This window comes from Microtus oregoni, unplaced genomic scaffold, assembly GCF_018167655.1.
Source record: "Microtus oregoni isolate MIOR12 unplaced genomic scaffold, Mior012 000003F_ref0000135, whole genome shotgun sequence".
Classification (NCBI taxonomy): Eukaryota; Metazoa; Chordata; class Mammalia; order Rodentia; family Cricetidae; genus Microtus; species Microtus oregoni.
The window spans coordinates 62,447,020-62,466,115 of record NW_024543062.1 but is presented as its reverse complement, the minus strand read 5'-3'; the positions used below and the strand labels follow the sequence as shown (position 1 = coordinate 62,466,115).

Genomic DNA, 19,096 nt, shown 5'->3' with positions numbered 1-19,096 from the left:
CCAGAGAAGCCCAAGATTCCCTTTAAGACTAAGGGGCTGGAGAGATGGTTCAGAGGTTAAGAGGTTAAGAGCACTTGCCTCTCTTCCAGAAGTCCTGAGTTCAATTCCCAGCAATCACAAGGTGACTCACAACCATCTATAATGAGATCTGGTGCCCTCTTCTGGTGTATAGGGATACATGCACGCAGAACACTATGTACATAAGATGCTAAAAATCTTTTTTTTTAAAAAAAAAGATTAGACTGTTGGAAAGCCTTGAGGCATTAAAAAAAAAAAGAACTTAATCTAAACCTGGTGGTGGTGATGCATGCCTTTAATCCCAGCACTCCTGAGACAGAGGCAGGAGGATATCTGTGAGTTCAAGGGGAGCCTGGTCTACAGTTCGAGTTCTAGGACGGCCAGGGCTACACAGGGAAACCCTGTTTTGAAAAACAAGCAAACAAAAATCGCATAGGTATGCATCACTATTCTAAACATCCCCAACAGTAGTTAGCAGATCGCAGATCGTGGTGCCCGGGGATCCACACAGACCATATGAATGGATGTACAATGGAGGCAAACAAACAGACCTGGCCATCAGAACTGGGGCTGGAGAGGTGGCTCAGCCATTAAGAGAACTTGTTTCTCTTCCAGAGGACCAGGGTTTGGTTCACAGCACCCACACACTGGCCTGCAGTCAGCTGTAACTCCAGTTCCAGGGGATCTGGTGGGCTCTTTAGGCCTCTAAGGACACCGGGCACAAGTGTGCTGCAGACATACACACAGGCAGAATACCCACACACATAAAATAACAACAACAATAACAACAAAGCTGAATAGAACAATCAATGGATGGAATTCGACTTTCATTCTGTATAGGGAGGCTTGGAAGGTGGCTCGGTGACTCAGATCTTGGGCCCAGATATTTGGATAGGATGTGCTGGGATGTCCAGGCTGTGCGGAGCCACTCTTGGTCCTATCGACTTCCCGTTCCAGTCCTGGGAGGAGGCTCTCCTATCACTCACACCAACTAACCATTTAAGGGGTCTTGAAGAAAACAGACCTTCTGTGTACTCACTGGGAATAAGCGTCCATTCCTGTCCTCCTGCACGCCATAGTCTGAATGTGCCGCATGTTGGGCTGCGGGAGCACCTCCAAGGGAGTACTGTGGCATTTGTCAGGTGAGGGCAGGAACACAGAGGAGGGCAGCAAGGCTCTGCTGTGGGGGAAACGGGGATGGGTGGGTAAGGCAGGTGTCAGACACATCTCGGGGGACGACTAATAATTAGTTCCTCACTCTCAGGAAGTTCTCTGCTCAACAAGATGAATAAGTTAAGCGCACAGTTTATCCTATAATCTACCATAGGAAGTGGGAGCCCTTCAAGCTGGTTTGAAGTGCAGGGATAGGGCAGAAAAGTTGGGTCTTACCTGGCTCAGTTCAAGGGAAGCCACTTGGGTCTTGAGGGGTGGGTGAGACTTAGATTAGTCTCAGGCATGAAATGGGGGTGTATGGGAAAAGGAGCAGAGGAAGTCATGAACTTGTTCTCTGTGTGGCTAAGAGACATAAGGATCCCAGAGGGTCTGCTCCCTGGACTGTCTCAGTACTGATGTTCAATGTTTTCTCAGGGAGGAGAGCAGATGAGGGGCTTAGCACACCACCCCCTCCAGTCAGAGACATTGTTCATTAAATTGCCTTTTCCTTACAGCTCCAGTGAGTTAGAGTTCTCAGTCACCTTTTAACCCCACCCTGCGGTGGACAATAGGACCCAGATGTTTGGACCTTGCCCTCTCAGAGACTGGTGGAATTGTGTGAACAGGAACCCGCCTGTTAGAACTGGTTCCCCAGAACTAGGCGGTGTGAACCCAGTGAGCCTGGATAAACACTAGGAAATTGAGATGTCTGGCTCAAAGCTGCCCTCTCCTGGCAGAACTGAGAATTGACGGACTTGTAGGCTAATTGAAACTGCCTAGCCTCAGTTATGATGAAGTCTATTTACCATTTGTTGAGCGGGCCCGAGTTTAAATATCCTAGATACAGTGTCATCATCTAGGAAGTAGCATAGCAGGAAGCAAATAAACCTGACAAATAAACAGCCTGACATCGTGGCTGTGCCCCCATTACATTGCCTTGTGGGACCCAAATGAGTTCTGGAAATACAACATGGATTTAGTGAGTTACAAACAATCTAAAACTGTAGCAAAGCCCTACAAGGAATGTGACAGCCTTCGCTGGCCTGTCCTGGTGAATTTCATCCCCACTGTGTAGATGAGTAAGCTAAGAAACAGAAAAACGAAGAACCTGTCTCTACAGGGTCACAAAGACGTCACCAGAAATGGCAGCATTTGCCATTCTGATTTGGTTGGGTAAGGAGTCTGGTGGCCTAGTCAGTCTCCTGATGCTCTGTGTTTGTGTATCAAACATGTCCCATGTCTCTCGCATGAACTTGCCTGGGGACCAAATGGTTTCCTACCTGTCTGTTTGGAATTTTACTGGGCTTCAGTCTTCCCAAACTCCCCGCCTGCCAATCCTGGCAGAGATCCTAGTGTGGAGCAGGGAGGCCGTACAACAAGGACTTAACAGACACTTGAGCTCATGCACCCAACCCAGGCAGGAGGACAGTGAAGATAAGCTCGGAGCTAACGACGTAGAAACTGCCTAAGGCTCTAGAGCTATGCTGGGGGAGAGGGAGGAGGCCTGAGGGAGGAAAGGAAAGGCCTGTTAACTACTCTATATGTTAATTTTTAAACTCCTCAACACCGAGCTGTGGGTGCTGGGAGTTTGAGGGGTGGGCGTCTAGTTAGTTTTGAATTCTAGGGGTTGCAGTCAGTGGTTTGTGAAGAATGTCTCACCTCACTGTTAACGGTAGTAGCGCACAAAGATCTTCCTCCTTTCCGGCCCCTTATCCCACTTCCTCTTCCTAATCTCTGAGGTTCTGTAATTCCCCTTCTGGGGGGATTAAAAACCTGGGGTGGGGCTGGAGAGATGGCTCAGCAGTTGAGAGCACAGGCTGCTCTTCCAGAAGTCCTGAGTTCAATTCCCATGGTGGCTCACAACCATCTGTAAGGAGCTCTGGTGCCCTCTTCTGGCCTGCAGGCAGACATACAGGCAGAACGCTGTTTACATAATAATAATCTTAAAAAAAAAAAACCTGGGGTGTCTGCGCTTAGGCAGTTGTTAAAAGTTAGGATTCAAAAAAAAACCAAAAAAAAAAAAAAGTTAGGATTCCTCTAGTGGGCCCTTGAGACTATGGTGTCACTGTCATGAGTCACCCAAGGCTGATGGTACAAGTCCGTAAAAAATATACCCATCTCTCCTGTTGTCAACACTCCATGCCCACAGCCTTGATGCCCCTTCCCCGTGCCCTGGGTTAGATGCTGGGTACGTGGACAGTTGATGTGATTGTGGCAGGGAACACAGCAACCTGAGTGGGAGTCAGGGACAGGGATTTCTGTCTGCTGGCCACATGACCTGCTCCAGTGACTTGGTTTCCCTGTCTACTTGGTCTAAGGAAACCCTGAACTTGAAGATTGTTTTCTATAAAGTTCTAGGCTCCCCAGCAGGTGGGGCTTCTGGCAAGGGACACTGTGGCTCAGGGCCTGGTAGCTTCAGTTCATATAAATGTCCCCCTCCCCAAAATGAGAGAATATTTTCTTTCTGCTGGTACTACCTCCATTCAGGGAAAACCCAGAATGACTAGGAAATACAGAGAAAAGATATGTGCCCAGATGCGGGGGGGAGGGGGGGACAAGCTGTACAGTGCCACCGCTCTGCCTTGTGTTTGGCTTCTGCTGCCAGCTCACACCCTTGGCCTCCCAAGCTGACCCTGGAATGCTAAGGCCAAGCAAAGCACATTCTTTAGCCGGGTCAGCAGCTCCTGGCCCTGGGTAAAGGAAGGTGGGAGCCAGCATTCCTCACGGCCTGAATAGCACCAGTACAGTCTGGTATTAGGGGGTTGCCCTCGCGCACAAGGTGGATTAACAAGCCACTGTCACCAGAACTCTTAAAAAGCTGACCCAGCACTCCTCCTGGAACCCACAGCGAAGAGCTGAAGGGGCCCATCCACAAGCAAGGGGGGGTTGAGGATCTACTCAGTTTCTGACCTGCTTCTGTGTTCACAGAGGCTGGGGAAGAATTTAGGAGAGAAAGCGGGCAGCTAACGATTCCTATCACAGTCTTGCTTTCTCTGGGTCTTTTGATTTCGGGCTTTCCTCGGACTGGGCTCCTACCTGACAGGGTCTCTGGGACTCCCAGGGTCACATGGGTTAGTGACACCATCATAGCCGGAGGAGACCTCAAAAATGTGGAGAGAGGGCTAAAGAGACAGAGGCTCACATTTGCCACACTGGAGTGGGATTCAGGGTGGAGGGGACAGAGGTATAGCGAGGGGTTAAGCCTGCTACCCTAAGGCGCTAGGAGCTCGGGTCCCAGGTAGAGCAGGAACTTTGTGGAAGGGAAGCTCCCAGACAGTAGGGTGTGGAGCAGGGGAACCTGCGAAAGTGATTTATCTTATCACTGTTTTCTTGTTCAGGTTTGCTTTTGAGACTGAATTGCTAAGCATAGGACCAATGCCTACCTCTTGTTGAGTGATGGTTAGGTGCGATGATTCTGAGTCCTTACCATGTCCAGATGAGAGAGCAGGGTGAAACACTTGGAAACAGTGACCCCAGGCCCTTGGCACAGCCATATATTCTAAGGCTAACCAGAGGAAAAGCTCCAGGAGCCCAGCTGAAACCCTGACAAACTACAAGACCCCTAACCTGGGGTCTAACCTGACTGTTTCCCATGGTGTATACAAATGGGAAGGCAAATTTTACTACCCACAGCCCTCAGGCCCATCAACTCTGAGGTGTCTCATCAAGTACCAAATGTCCAGACCCTTCTCTGTCCCCATCCATCCTTCCAAAGACCCAGTGAGTCATCTGGGAACTATTTCCTGTTTGGAGGGTGGAGGTGGCTCCCAGAGTTTGCATAAGAAAAGCTGCTTCTGTAGGCAGTGGAGAGGTCTGGCCAAACTAGGAGATGGGCTGGGGCACTGGGATTTTCCTGCCTGGGGAAAGCCATCTGTTGTCCATTGATCAGCACACTGGCACAGGCCTGTGCAGGCATGGTGCCAGGTGCCAGCAAAGAACTCAGCAGAGAGGGTAAGTGAGGAAGGCCCAGTACTCCCTTCTTGGAGCCCAGCAGCTTCTCAGGAGTCAGAATACAGGAAACCTTCAGGCCTATCTCCTCACCTGAAACAGAGGAATCCAGCCTAAGCAAAAACTTCCTCTAGTTGTGGTGGCAAATGGCAGTGTGGCATTGTTAGGGGGTGGGGTGCTGCAAAGGTCACAACCCAGGGCAACAGAGGACCCCACCACATGGCAAGAACTCCAGAATCTTGTAGCAATCCACCCTTCAAACGGTTAGGACTTGAGCTTTGAGGCATGGCCAAATGATTGAATTGAGAGGATTCTGAATTAGGTATGGAGGCCTATACCTTTAATCCCAGCACTCAGAAGGCAGAAACAAGTGGAACTCTATGAGTCTGAGGCTATCCTGGTCTACATAGCAAGTTCCAAGCCAGCAGAGGCTCTATAGTAAGGTCATGCCTCAGAAAAGGGCTGGGGGATTCAAAGTCTGGCCACCGCTTACAGTTGAGAGTATATGTGTATATGGATATGAGAGTGAAAGCTAAGTTATTTGCATGACAGATGTCCATAAGGGGGTGTGTATGCATATGTTTGTAAGGAGTGTATATGACTGTGTCAGTGAGTGTGGGTGGCCATTTGCATGTAGAGCGTGCCCAGGAAGGTGTGTCAGAAAAGAGGCTGTGTGAGGAGTACGTGTGTAAACTGAGCGAGGGTAGAGGAGAAAGAAGGCAGAGAGTGGGGTACAGGGAGCAGAGTGGGCCCTGGGGTGCCGGAGGCAGTACAGGGAGCGGGTATAGGGCAGTCGAGGTGCACAGTCTGCAGGTCTGCTGGGCTCGCTCTCAAGAGTCACACCCCTGCAGTGGGGAGGGTAGCAAAAGAGGCCCTGAGGCTTCTGTGAGACAAGCACACAGCTGCCTGTAGAGCCCACTGGGGAGGGACAAGGTCAGAGAAGTACCACCAGAACACACTCCAAGCGTCCCACCCTAAGCCTCAGCTCCCCTTGGGATCTACTCAGACCCTGCCTAGACTTGGACTCTTCCCGCTGCACACCCAAGATGTGTGCTCTATGGCATTCCGGATCTTCTCTGGAGGCCTAGCTCTAACAGTGGGCTGATGAAGGAAGCTCAAGGCTCGGGGAATTATTGTTCTCCCTGCTCTGACTATCATGCTTGGTTTGGTGGTGAGTTGATACTGGTCATCATCATCCCCCCTCTCCCGGCTCCCTGCAGACCATATGTTGATATCCTAACCTCTAGTATCTGGGAATGAGACTTCACCTGGAAACAATATATATTCATATATATGTAGATATAAAATGAAATATGCTCATCTTAAAATAAAGTCATTGGATATGCATGGACCTCAGTGTCCTTATAAAGTCAGGGAAACTGGGACACAGTCATGGCAAGGTGGCTGTGTGAAGACAGGTGCCATTGAAACGATGTTGCTGCAAGCTAAACCACAAGGACTTGCAGATAACACTGGAGCCAGGAAGAGGCGTAGAGACCCACCCCACCTAGACCAACCCCTCCACGAGCCATCAGTCAGAGCACAGCCCCACTAAACCCTTTGACTTCAGACTTTCAACCTCCAGATGTGGTACCCACATTTCCTGCTGTTTCCAGTTGCCCCTAGTCTGTGATGTTTTCTTTAGGGCATTCCTGGAAAGCAAATACCCATGACAATTTTTATTGGCCTCAATTTGTCAAAGCCACCTTGTCTGTCTACCTCTCTGGATCTTGTCTGAGTCCTGCCTTGTGCCAAAGTCACTGCAACTGCTCCATCTCCCACACTGAAGCCACCAGTGAAAGTCCCTGAGTCCCTGGCTAAGGTTTGGGCCTGTTCTATAGGTCACATGGGGTTGAGAGTCAGACATGAAGCCCCTTGCTCTTCTCCCTATTCTGGTGGCACTAAGAACAAGAGTGTGTGTTTACATATGTGTGGGGGCGGGGCTATATTTAGAGAACAGGGTCAGGTGTTCACTCCCAACATGCACCAGCTATGCCGTCAGGGTTAGGAGTTCAGGGTCCCTAGATGTCAGTATATCAGTTTCTTCTTCTTCTTCTTCTTCTTCTTCTTCTTCTTCTTCTTCTTCTTCTTCTTCTATTTATTTATTATGTGTACAATATTCAGTATTCTGTCTGCATGTATGCTTGCAGGCCAGAAGAGGGCACCAGATCTCATTACAGATGGTTGTGAGCCACCATGTGGTTTCTGGGAGTTGAATTCAGGACCTTTGGAAGAGTAGGCAGTGCTCTTAACTGCTGAGCCATCTCTCCAGCCCTCAGTTTCTTCTTTAAAGTGGGGAGGAGGGTTGGAAAACTGACCACACTCCTCCTCCTAGGCCAGAGCTGGGGTTTGTGGGTGGTTGGGTGGGGAATCCCATAAGATCAGTGCAATTCAAGACTTTGTTAGAAAGAGGCCCAGAAGCCTGGTGGCACATGCCTTTAATCCCAGCACTCGGGAGGCAGAGGTAGGTGGGTTTCTGTGAGTTTGAGGCTAGCCTGGTCTATAGAGCAAGTTCCAGGACAGGCTTCAAAACTACACAGAGAAACCTTGTCTCAAAAAACAAAAACACAATGAAGAAGAAGAGGAGGAGGAGGAAGTGGAGGAGGAGGAGGAGGAGGAGGAGGAGGAGGAGGAGGAGGAGGTAGAAAAGGAAGAGCGGAGGTCTGTAATGAAGTGTGGCATGGGCCAGCCTTTCTCCTCCGATTCTGGAGCCACCTGAGACTGATGATCGCTTCATGGATTGGCTTGAGACAAGTCTTAGACAGTATGGCCTGCATGACTCTGGAGCTCCTCTTGATTGTGGATGGTACCTTGGTGTCTCTGCTTCCTCTACTGCCCTCCACCTTGTGAGACAGACTGGGGAATTCAGACAAGGAGGGTAAGGAGCCTTCTGAGGTGGGTGGTGTGGGGAGACCTGTGGTAGTTGGAAGTGTGAAGTCTGGAGGCAGGCCATTGGCTGTACTGCCTCTGTAGTGCAGGCAGTATAGAGCCACAGCTTTCACACAGACTGAGGGCTTCCCTCATTCCGCAGTGCGGTATCCGTGGTCTTCCCACAAGGGAACTTGGGCAGGGGTGACCCTAGCAGATACCAGCTCCAGGCTTGAGTTGTTCTGTTAATTCTAACGTCTAACTCAACCTTATAGGAGGGCTGCACCCTTAAGGTTCCAACTATCTTCAAAGGATTCAGCCCTATCCACAGATATGGGGCCATTGTGCCTGGAGAAGACCCTGTATGGATTGGCTCCTCTTGGGTTGGGGATGATATGGGCAAGACAGAAGCAGAAATGAGGTAAGGAGATAGAGTCAAGAAGCCCCCTATTCTCCATAGCAGTTGCAGCCCCCCCCCCCCAGCCATTTTTATCTAATAGTTAGTTCAGGGGAGCTGAATGGAATTGGATCCAGAAGCAATGGAGGCTTCTTTGTGGTTTGCTCTTTAGGGGAACCAATGGCCACAATCTGCCCCCTCACGTTGGCGAGAAAAACGTTTTTGGCCAGTAGGTGGCAGTGTCCTCTAGGAACCCAAAGAGAAAGGAACCCAAGGTGTTCCGAGAATGAAGTCAATAACCCAGCATTCCTTAAAGACCTGGGTTTCACCCTGCCTTAAAGACCCAGCAGGAAGGGACACCCCTACCCCCTCACCAGAAAGAGCTCCTTCTGACCCCCCAGGCCCTAATAGGCCATTCCCCAGCGCAGACTCCTTACGAGGTAGTTAATTGGCCCAGCCTTGTGAAGAGAGAAGCGGACCCCCTGGCTCCTCCACAGCCTCATAGCGGTTTGATTCTTTGTGTCCTCAAGGCTAACTGGTTAGGTTTGGTTTCTGTGCAGGGGTTGCAACTCAGGTCTCTGAGCAGGCCGCCAAGCAGGGGCCGTGGAAGCCTAATGAGGTTCTGTGCAGGCTAGCAGGAAGGCGCATCTGTATCCAGCCTTCTGGCCTTTTTTTTTTTCTCTCTCTCTCTCTCTTGTTTTTTTCAGTCAGCGGACAGTTCTTTCATGCCTAAAATGAGCTTCAGCTGAACTGATCGAAATAAGACATGGGTATAACCTGGCAAAGATTGGATGATCACAACCTTGGCCAAACGTGTGTCTCAAGAGAAGAAAAATCACCTGCCTCTTTGATAGCGGGATAGCTACGGCCAGGAGAAGGCAGAACTCTTCACCAGGAATGGCCAAGAACAGGTGGCCAATTGGTCCCTGCTTAGCCTAAGGACACGGAGGGAGATGGTCTCACGGGGTTTTCTATCTACGAACCAGGGCACCCCTGGCTTTGTCTCCGGGGTCCAAAGAAGACAGGAGTAAAGACGTCAATCATTGTGCCGCTGTTATTAACCAGAGTGCAATTAATCCACCTTTGTGGATTTGGAAGCCACAGTGTAGATGAGAAGGTTTCACCGAGAGATACTCTGAGAGCCGCTGAGCCCAGAACGACCAGGCCTTTGGTGGGGAGAGGGTGGCAGAAGGCAGAATACAGGAGATAGTGATGTTCCATCACCACATGCCCAGTAAGGACCTGAGAGGAAGGGTCCTTTCTGCCTGGCCCGATGTGGGAGCTCCCGACTACCTTCCCACACATCCGCCTTAGCTTCAAGTCCAGTTCCTGTTAAGTAGGTGGGAGCTGGAGCAGGACCACAGCTGACTTCTATATGGGGGATGGATATCAACCAAAGAAAATGAGGGGGCTTGGGATGCCCCATTTCTTCATCAGTTTACCTGACACTCAAACTAGCTCAGAGATGGGGAAGAACCACAATGGCTCCCCTTTGGGGTGGCAACTGTCCCCCACCCCCGTAGTTAGGTGAGAGGAGGGAACATTCCTGTGCCTTTCTGTATCTGAGCACTGAGTGAGGATTCTCCCCAGGCCACAGCTCAGCTCTCTCTTATAGGTGCAGTCAGCAGTGCTTTCTTCAGCTTTCTGAGACTGGTAGGTTAGGGGGCAGAGGGAGGTCACTGAGAGCCCTAGGGCTTGGAGACCGGAGGACGTAGTCCGAACTGCTTTGATGAGACTATTCCTCATGTCAAGAGTGGAGCGATGCTGTCCAGGCAAGGGCACCGCTGGGGCCAGCTAGGAGTCAGAGACGTACAGCGCCTCCACTGCATCGCTCAGACCCTGGCTGACGCCCCCCACAGCCAGGAGGCAGTTCTTGAAGACGATGCTGGAGCAGGCACAGCGGGGTGTGGGCATGGAAGGGAGGGTCTCCCACTTGTTCTTCTCTGGGTGGAATGCTTCTGCTGTTTCCAGGACAGTGGGCTGGTTTCCTGAAAACAAAGGGGGAATCAGATCTTAGATCAAGGAGCCGAGCCATGTCCCACAGTGACCATTTCTCAACCCAGAAATAAAAGTCGAGCAACTTCTTTGTCTTTTTACAGGATGGATCCGGTTTTAACACCCTGGTACAAGAATTCCTGTCAAGCAACTTTGTACCCTGTCCCTTCTCTTTACCTTTAGATTCTAAAATTAGGATTATGGTGCACGACTTTAATTCCAGCACTCAGGAGACAGAGGCAGGTGGATCTCTGAGTTTGAGGCCAGTATGGTTTACAGAGTGAGTTCCAGTACAGCCAGAGCTATCCACAGAGAAACCTTGTCTTGGAAAAATGAAAGAAAAGGATTGTTTTCTTTACTCTTGCTTATCAGGGGTTTCTAGAACACGACTGCTTCCCTCCTGGTTTCTCTCTCACACACAGCTTCCCCCATAATCCAGCTCATGTAGTTATTCATGAATGAGTATGGTGGGTATGTGAACTTTGGCCACCTGGAAGCCCCACTGCCTTTATCACCGTGTCCGAATAACTTCAGTGGCCCCAAACCCTAGTCCAACCTTCACACTGTCAGCAGTCTCTGAGAGGGAGGAGCCATACATCAGGTATAGAATTAGGACTATCGATTTGCTTTGCTCTCCCAAGATGCACCTGGACATCCAACAAGAGCTGGGTCAGCGAAGGATGATGATCCCTTCACCCTTTATCTCCAGCTAAAGGGGCTCAGTGACCTGGCTCAGCACAGGGCTTCACAGTTATCAGCATGTCCCTTATGCTTTCTAGATCTCCATTTTCCTAGCATAGAGCTGAAAGAACACATGGGGACCCCCGTGGAAAGGTCAAGTCCGGACTGTATTGAATTCTTTGGGGTGAAACAGTGGGAGGTGTGTAAGAAGTCAGTACCACCCGCTGCTCAAGTGCAGTGCCAAAGACCAGAACCACAGCACGGGACAGTTGAGATGATCTATCCTTACCAAGTCCCCCAGCCACTATGACTCGTCCACTCAGACCACCAGCCACGAAGTCCGCCCGGCGCTTCTTGAGGAAGAACGAGCGTTCCATCTTCAGCCATCCCCCTGCAAGTGATGTGCAGTGACAGGGCAGAGACAGAGGATTAGGTGCTGACGTCCCCTAACAAGTATAGACGGATCTCAGGTGGCTCTCACCCTGGGGGCTACCCCCTTGAGTTCAGGGTGCAGAGAGGCTCCCTTGCTGATTGAAAGAACACACTCTGCCTCTTCAGCCTTCTCTGGTGCTCGGCACAGTCTAACGTCTGCAACTCCCGTGAGTCCCTGTTCTATTTAGGTTTTTCCACAGTTCTAAACTGTGGTAAACAGAGTAATCAGGAGCCCCCTGATTCTCCATCAGCACAGGAAGAGTCCTAACCTGGTCCTATACAGATACCGGCGGTGATGGAGGAAAGGCCATGGTGAAAACAGCCAACCAGGCCAAAAGGTACCTTGAATAGAGTTTGACTCCAAACATATCCGTGAGTTAGGAAGGGAGCTTAGACACCAGAGAGGCCTGCTTGGATATGTAAGCAGCTCCAGGAAGATTTGCCAGGATGGGGAAAATCAGTCAGAAGAGAGGCCAAGGGGATGGGGACCCAGCTCACCCTGTTCCATGTCGAACACATCCATCGTCCGGAGGAATTTGGGCTGCCGATAGAGACGACCTTGTCGCAGGCCTCCCAGGCTGTACAGGTGGTTGTCCAGGGTCACAAAGCTGGAGAACGCCCGCTTACAGGGAATGTTGGGGAATTTGGTCCAGGACCGAGACTCTATGTCAAAGACCTCGAAGGCATTGACTGCATATTTAGACTGTCGTCCTCCTGGAGGTGGGAACAGGGTACATGGTGGGCAAAAAAAAAAAAAAAAGCAGTCCCTGAGAATGGGTAGGGCTGGGATTTCCCTTCTGTTGTTATTCAGTCATTTGAAAGACTTGTCAAGGGCTGGAGCAGTGTGATTACCCCCAGGGACAGAGACATTCATTCTCAGGCTGTGGGCCTTGCCTCCCAGGGAGCTCACCCAAGGGAGCAAGGAGAGGAAATGAACAACAAGTAGCTAGTCCCTACCCAGCACGTAGATCTTGGAGCCCCGGAGGAAGGAGGTGGCCGCGTATCTGGGAGTGGGCATGGGTGCCAGTGACACCCACATGTCCTTTAGCATGTCATAGTGTTGCAAGTAGTTGTGTGGACGAAGGTCCAGGCCCATCCCGCCTGCAGCGTACACTCGATAATCTAAAAGAAAAGCCACACACAGACAAGGCTCGGTGCACAGGCACCCAGAGGCAGGTCCAACAGAGTCCATAACATTTCACAGGCCACGCCAAGATCCCAGTGGCTGCGCTGCCAGAAAGTCATGCTGTTTTGATGCAGTGGGTAACAGCATTTGAGGTCCCTGCTATGGCTAAATCTGGGTCTCCCTGAAGCTGTGGCAGGACTGTGTGCCTCAGCCCTCCTTAGCACCAAATCCTTGCCAAAGCCTGATGCACTAAACCCTGCTCAGAGACAGATGGCAGTGAAGTCTAGGCCTAGATAACCCTTTGCAGGTTTGGCCCCCACCGTCCTCCTGTCCTCCTTTCTAGGCAGCCAGAGGGGAAGGCAAGGGAAGAGGCTTTTGCGATGATCTCAGGTAGTGACCTGCCCTATAGGAATTCTCAGACATTAATTCTCCAGATACAGTGAAGTCCCTTAGACTATAGTCAGCCCCAGTGTCACTGGCCCTCTCTACAAACTGTGCAGTCAGCTGTTCTGTCTGCTACCCCAGTAGGAAATGGCATTCTCCTTCACATAGACAGAGCTCACAGGATCCAGGAGGCCCCTGTGCTGAATGGGATAAGGCCAAGCCTGAATGAGGAGGAGGCTTTGGGGAACAGACCCCTCAGAAACCTTGCCCTTGGAAGCAGGGAGTCCCCCTTCTTTCTCCTCTGCTGTTGGCTTTTAGGTAGCTTTTCAGGGGCTCACTGGGCCAAAGAGCATGGACTAACATTTGTGTTTCCTCAGCCCCTGCCAGAATGGGAATCTTCAGCTTCTGTATGTGGTTCATGCTCCCAGCAGCCTTTGCTCACAGTCTTCCTCTCTATGGTGCCGTGACTACTGTAGAAGGTGGAGCCCTATTTCCATCCTAGTCCTAAGCCTAAAACTGGGAAAGGGCCTGTGACAAACTCCTGATTAGCATAAATTCCACCTTCCCTTCTAGGAACACCACCTGCTGGAAAAACTCTACCCAAGGTCATTCAGCCCAGTGGTCAGTTCTCACCCATCCTTTGAGGCTCAACTGCGATTCCCTGCGCTGCAGAGTAGGGGGCCCAGAGGACTTGGCTTCGTGCCTCCTGAGTGATGGTATCTCCAATGCTCTGCTACCACATGTAACTGATACCAGCTTCATCTGTTTCTCCCGATACACTGGAGGTCCTTGAGAATTGGCTAATCTATGAAGCCAGTACAATGGCTGACGTGTAAACGCTTACCAACATAACTGCTGAACCCATTTGACTTTATAGTTCGGGGCACAGGCATGGTCACGACTTACTATCTATTTAACCTTGGGGAATTAACCTTTCTGGGCTTCATGCTGCTTTTTCTAAAATAGCATAAAAATAGCACCAATCTCATTGGATATATTGCAAGTTCAAAGGGATGAAGCCCAATGATAAACCTTAGTTTTTAGCTTTCAGCAAGATTTATTGAGCTAGGGATGAAGTTCATATGCATTGTTTTCAGCGTCCCCATGGGCCTCCATCTTCTTTATTAAAAAAAAAAATACGGTCTTAACATGAAGCTTAGACTGCCCTTGAACTCATAAACCTTCTGCTTCAGTCCACTGAGCCCACGCTGCTGCCAAGGCAAGTCTTGAACTTGCCACTCTTCGGCCTCAGCCTCCAGAGTAGCTGGTGTTACAAGTCTTCATTCAATCAGCATCAGGCCTGGCTAAACCCTATTGTCTACCCTGCCCTGGGACTCTGGGTCCCAGCTTCTTGCTAATCACTTTCAGGGACCAGATTTTCTACTCTGTTCCTTTATCCCCATGACCTAAGACTGTGCCAGGAACAGAACAGGTGTTGGAGAAAAGCTGGTTTCTCATCTGCCATACGCCAGACAGGCAGCTGGGGTCATGTGGCAAGAGAAACAGGGAACGATGGGGAAAGGGAGGAAGGCCACTCCACCAAACCTACAGTATAGAGGCAAGTGTCTATAAACTTGGGTTTCTTAACTCCTATCCTCATAAAACTCTGTGTTTTAAGAAAGCAGCAGTTGGACCCCCCTCTATAGCGGTACTAGGCCCCAAAAGAGTGGAATGGGGACTTTGAGAAAGTAAAATAAGAATTGTAAAACCACATGCAATTCACAGAACTTGATGGACCTGGTTAATCCAACAGACGAGTCAATCTTTGGAACGTTCTGACCTCCACTTAGCACCACTGAAACTGCAGTCAGGAGTTAGAGAAGATCCTGGGATCTGGGTCCCAAAGCCTCCTTGGCAGATGACCTGGAGTTGGCTGAAGGATGGGATGAGCATCCTCAGGAACTACATAGATAGGTCTGGGTGTGTGTGTGGCCAGTCGCGAATGTAGTCATTCGGCTGAACGCCAGGGTCTGCAGAGTCATTCCAGATAACCCCATAGCTCACACCTTGGCTCTCCCTCTGCAGCGGCCTGCCCAGCCTGCCAGGAGGAACCCGCTGGAGCTGACTCCTGGCATCAGATGGAGTTCCTAGATATTTCACCTGCTCAGCCTCCCTTCCCAATCTGTTAAATAGGGGCAGTGGGTCTCTAGTGTCAGTACTTAATGTAAGGCTCAAATGTAATGGTTGATGTACCATTGGCCCCCCAAATCATGTGGCATTCCAACGGTTTTCCCGTGACCCTTTACTTTCTTCTCTATGCCCACCCTCAACCCTGGCCCCACTTGCCTTTGGCTGTAACAGAAATGCCCATGGCAGCCTCACGCAGCACGCTTCTCTTCTTCCACTTGCCCTCATCGATATTGTACATTTCCACGACCTTCAGAGGCAGTTGATTGGTGCCCACACCCCCGATCACCATAATCCGCTTTCCAAGGGCAGTAACAGCTACCCCGGCCCTGGCTGTGGGCAGGGAGGGCAGGGAGGTCCATTGGTCGGCCTCGGGGGAGTAGACCTCGAAGCAGTCCATGGGAACGCCATTGTCATCACATCCCCCGATGGCATAAACCTGCCCTCCGGTCTCCAACAGTGAGCAGTAGACCCGGCGGCTAGGCAGTGGAGCAAGGCGCTTCCACTGAAAATCCTTGACATTGGGCACCTCCATGGCAGCCCTGCTCGCGCGCCCTCAACAGCGTCCGGGCAAGGTCCAGCCCCGGAGCCCGCGGGCTACTCGGAGCCGGCCCGCACGTCCCCTCTTGCAGCCTCCATCTCTGGGCGCGGGCTCCCGCCGACGCCCGCTAGCTTCTCCCGGTCCCTCGGGTGTCAGCGGGGCGGCGACGTTCACCCCTGGCTCCACGGTAAGAACCGGGCGAATCTGGGGCAGCAAGGCGCCGGCGGTAGCCTGCCCTGGGTCAACTTTGCAGGATGAGCCCCGCCCCGCCCGGTCCCTGGAAGCACAGAGCCCACCCCGCCGCGCGTGGGCGCCGCGCTCGCCCCTCACTAGCTCCCGGGCGGCGCCCGCAGCCACGCTCGGCTTTCACCGCCAGCCCGGCAGCCCTGCCCTTCCTGTCCCGCAGGCCGCTGTCACCCGCCCAAACGAGCGGCTGCTAGACACGGAGCCCGGGACGGAGGACGCTGGTTCCCCGCAGCCACCACACCTGGGCAGGAACCCACGCGCCTCGCGGCGGAGGCTGTGGCCTGTGCGTCAGCCCGGGCGGTCGGGGCAGGCGAGGGCAGGGCCTGCAGTGTCTCCAGGGTCGGAGGCAGCCGGAGCAGGAACCGGTGCCCAGATGACAGTCAGATCCCGCCAGCGTGGGGGCGGGCGTTTGCGAGTGTTTGTTTTGGGTGAGGAGGCGGAGAGCCCAATTACCCAGTTTGTCTACAGTACACAGACCCAGTTCGTGACAGGCTGGCTTTGTTGGGGGGGGGGGGGGTATTCTCACACTGTCAAACCTCAGAGCCGAGTCAGGAGGCAGTGACATACATGCAGCGGGGACCCGCAGATGTAACGATCTGCACACGTATGCATGTAATTCACACAGAACCTTCCTTCCCTCTTGAGTGGACACTTCCGCAAAGACGCAGATAAAGTCACAGACAGGGGAACTGCAACTGAACACACCAATAGATAGGCTGGGAGGATCACCCCCAAACCTTCACACATCACTAGAAGCGCAAACCTGATTAGCAAATCCTGGTCCTTAAACTAGAAAAGATAACCTCTTCAAATCTCTCCCCAGCAACAGACCCTCCAGAACTGTGGTCCCCAGTAAGACAAGTGCCGGCGACACACCGAACCACCTAGTGGTGTGTCTCTCCAAATCTACACGGTCCTTCTAGCTGTCTTCCTTCCGCCTGGAACCGCTCAAGCTTGGGACCCTGACAGACTTTCCACTGTGAGTGTGCGTATTTGGTGTGTCCGCCCCCCCCCCCTCCACACACACACACACAACGCTGGAGATGAAACTCAGGGCTGTGCACTTGGGAGGCACTAAGTTTTAATTTGTGATAAGCTGTAGATTCGCACGTGGTTATAGGAAAGGAGCACTCTTTAGCTAGTGTCCCCCAGTGCTGATATCCGACCAAGCTAAAGTACGATCCTCAAGCAGAATACATTGTCATTATTGCAAAGGTCACATGTCACCTTTTGATATCTGGTACAACTCCATACTTCCTCCTTATTCTTCCCTCCCCAGGTCCTGACAATCTATTTCTGAAATCTTGTCGCTTCAGCCATGTTATACAAGGAGCTGGAGCTGTGGCTCACTTGGTGGGGTGTTTGCCTAGCAAGCACAAAAACGGGATTCCATCCCCAGCACTGCATAAAACCTGGTGCTGGCACAGTGGTATAGAACCCAGTGATGTATGCTCATAATCACATCACTTGGGAGGTGGAGACAGGAGGATCAGAAGTTCAAGGTCATCGTTGCTATATATAGTGCCCCAGGCCAGAGGATAAAATAAATGGATAAAATCATACAGTATGCAACCTTTTAGAGTCCCCCAACTCCCAATACCCCCAAACTCATTCCTGGAGGGTCATCATCTATGTTGTTGAAGGGCTTTCTCTCTCTCTCCCTCCCCTACCCCTTCATGGTCACGGTCTCACTATAGCCTCCAAGTGCCAGGATTGCAGACCTGGGCCACCGAACCCAGTTCTTCTCTTCTTTTTGAGACAGGGTCTCTCTGTGTAGCCCTGGCTGTCCTGGAACTCTCTGTGTAGACCAGGCTAGCCTCAAATTCACAGAAATCTCTCTGCCTAAGTGCTGGGATTAAAGGTGTGTGCCTCTCCATCAGATTTCCCTCCTTTATATCTTTGCAGCCTTCCACGGTACATGTTTCCATAAAGGTTAAAAAGTCATGTTTGCCAAGGGCTCACTGTACCTTCTGACAGGGAGCACGGGCCTGGTACATTTCTGTCAGTGCCCATACTGCTGCTGCAACTTCTGTGAGAAATAGAAGCTGTAACTCAAAACAGGCCTATCCTCCTGTCTTGGGCTCTTGACCTAAGAATTCTACTTCTTTTTAAAGCCTAGATTTGCCAAATCAACATCTAGATCCTCCACAGAAAAGGCTGTGATGTTTCCCCCCCGTTCAGTAAGAACTTAGAAATTCTAAGAGTGTAGTCTAAATTAATGAAGTCTCACAGGCAATACCATCCATTTCTTGCTCCTGTAAAAGGCCTCCAGACCTTTGCACAACTGCCCATGTGGTGGCCTCGGAGTCCAGCATGCAGGCAGCACCACCCGCCAAAAGGAGAACAAAGGCCTATTCGATCAAAGTCCACAGTTCTGGGGAAGTCCCTAAATGTCCTAACCTTACCTTTCAGCTTCTGCAGTTCCGCTTCTGGCTAACTGTTCCTGCTACATGAGATCTGTCAACTCAAGATGTTGTTTTTGTGCTTAAAAAGCCACCCTGAGAAAGGCTCAGGACTGCACTGGGGTTCTGAACACTCCCTGTCATTGCCAGCTGACTAGTAAAGACTTTCTATTAGCTTGAAGCCATGTGTGAGTAGTCTTCTCTGCGGGGTACCCCACAGCATTCTTAGGGGCCTAGCCTGCCTTGAACGGAATGAGTTTCACAGCTGCAGTCTGGGGTGGTCAGGGTGAATGGAAGCCACAGTCTTCTCAAATGGGCTTGTTGGGATCTGTCTTGAGCCTCGCTTGCCTCTGAGCCTTCACAGAAGTGGCAAAGCCAAGCAACTTCTCACATCCTCCCAGCAGGTGGGCAGACTTCCCGGAGCTCAGCCCTTGCGCATCCACTTTCTCATAATCTTCAACTGGAGGGAGACTGCCAGGCATCTGTGAGCATCTGTGTTTTGCAGAGGAGGGTCTGACACTCAGGGAGTGCTTCACTTAGAGCTGGCAGCTCATTCAGAAGACTGGGTTGAAGAGTCCAAATCACAAATGAACAGTCACGCATTAGCAAGGAGGCTGAGCCTTTCATTCTCGTCTGGCTTCTGGCCATGTGTCCAAAGTGATTCGGGTGAGACACCAGAGTCCCGTCCTGGACAGCCCTGTTCCAACTTTGCACTCAAACCCATAGGCCTTACTCTGTGCAAACCATAGGGGTCAAGAGACTCAGCTGTGGAAAAGTAG

The 19,096-nt window shown here is 51.2% G+C and overlaps 1 protein-coding gene and 1 long non-coding RNA gene across 2 annotated transcripts; one reads left to right on the top strand and one right to left on the bottom strand.

The window, feature by feature from the left end:
* Positions 1 to 9,425: 9,425 nt before the first annotated feature.
* Klhdc8a (kelch domain containing 8A) lies at positions 9,426 to 16,299 on the bottom strand. Its single transcript, XM_041649286.1, has 5 exons — positions 15,288 to 16,299; positions 12,449 to 12,613; positions 11,990 to 12,205; positions 11,349 to 11,450; positions 9,426 to 10,371 (listed from the first exon to the last, which is right to left on the bottom strand). The coding sequence occupies exons 1-5, from the start codon at positions 15,661 to 15,663 to the stop codon at positions 10,178 to 10,180; spliced, it is 1,053 nt and encodes a 350-aa protein (XP_041505220.1). The 5' UTR covers positions 15,664 to 16,299; the 3' UTR covers positions 9,426 to 10,177.
* LOC121446588 lies at positions 15,725 to 18,467 on the top strand. Its single transcript, XR_005974068.1, has 3 exons — positions 15,725 to 15,856; positions 16,739 to 16,894; positions 18,328 to 18,467. It is a non-coding gene; the product is annotated as an uncharacterized LOC121446588 (long non-coding RNA).
* Positions 18,468 to 19,096: the final 629 nt, after the last annotated feature.

What these genes read in the sequence shown, in the direction of transcription:
- Klhdc8a (XM_041649286.1), bottom strand. Translation starts at nt 15,663, where the DNA reads ATGGAGGTGCCCAATGTCAAGGATTTTCAGTGGAAGCGCCTTGCTCCA. An exon ending in CTCCAAGATCTACGTGCTGG is followed by an intron (nt 12,206 to 12,448) that starts GTAGGGACTAGC and finishes TCCCACCTCCAG; the next exon opens with GAGGACGACAGTCTAAATAT. An exon ending in TGTGTTCGACATGGAACAGG is followed by an intron (nt 11,451 to 11,989) that starts GTGAGCTGGGTC and finishes CATCACTTGCAG; the next exon opens with GGGGATGGCTGAAGATGGAA.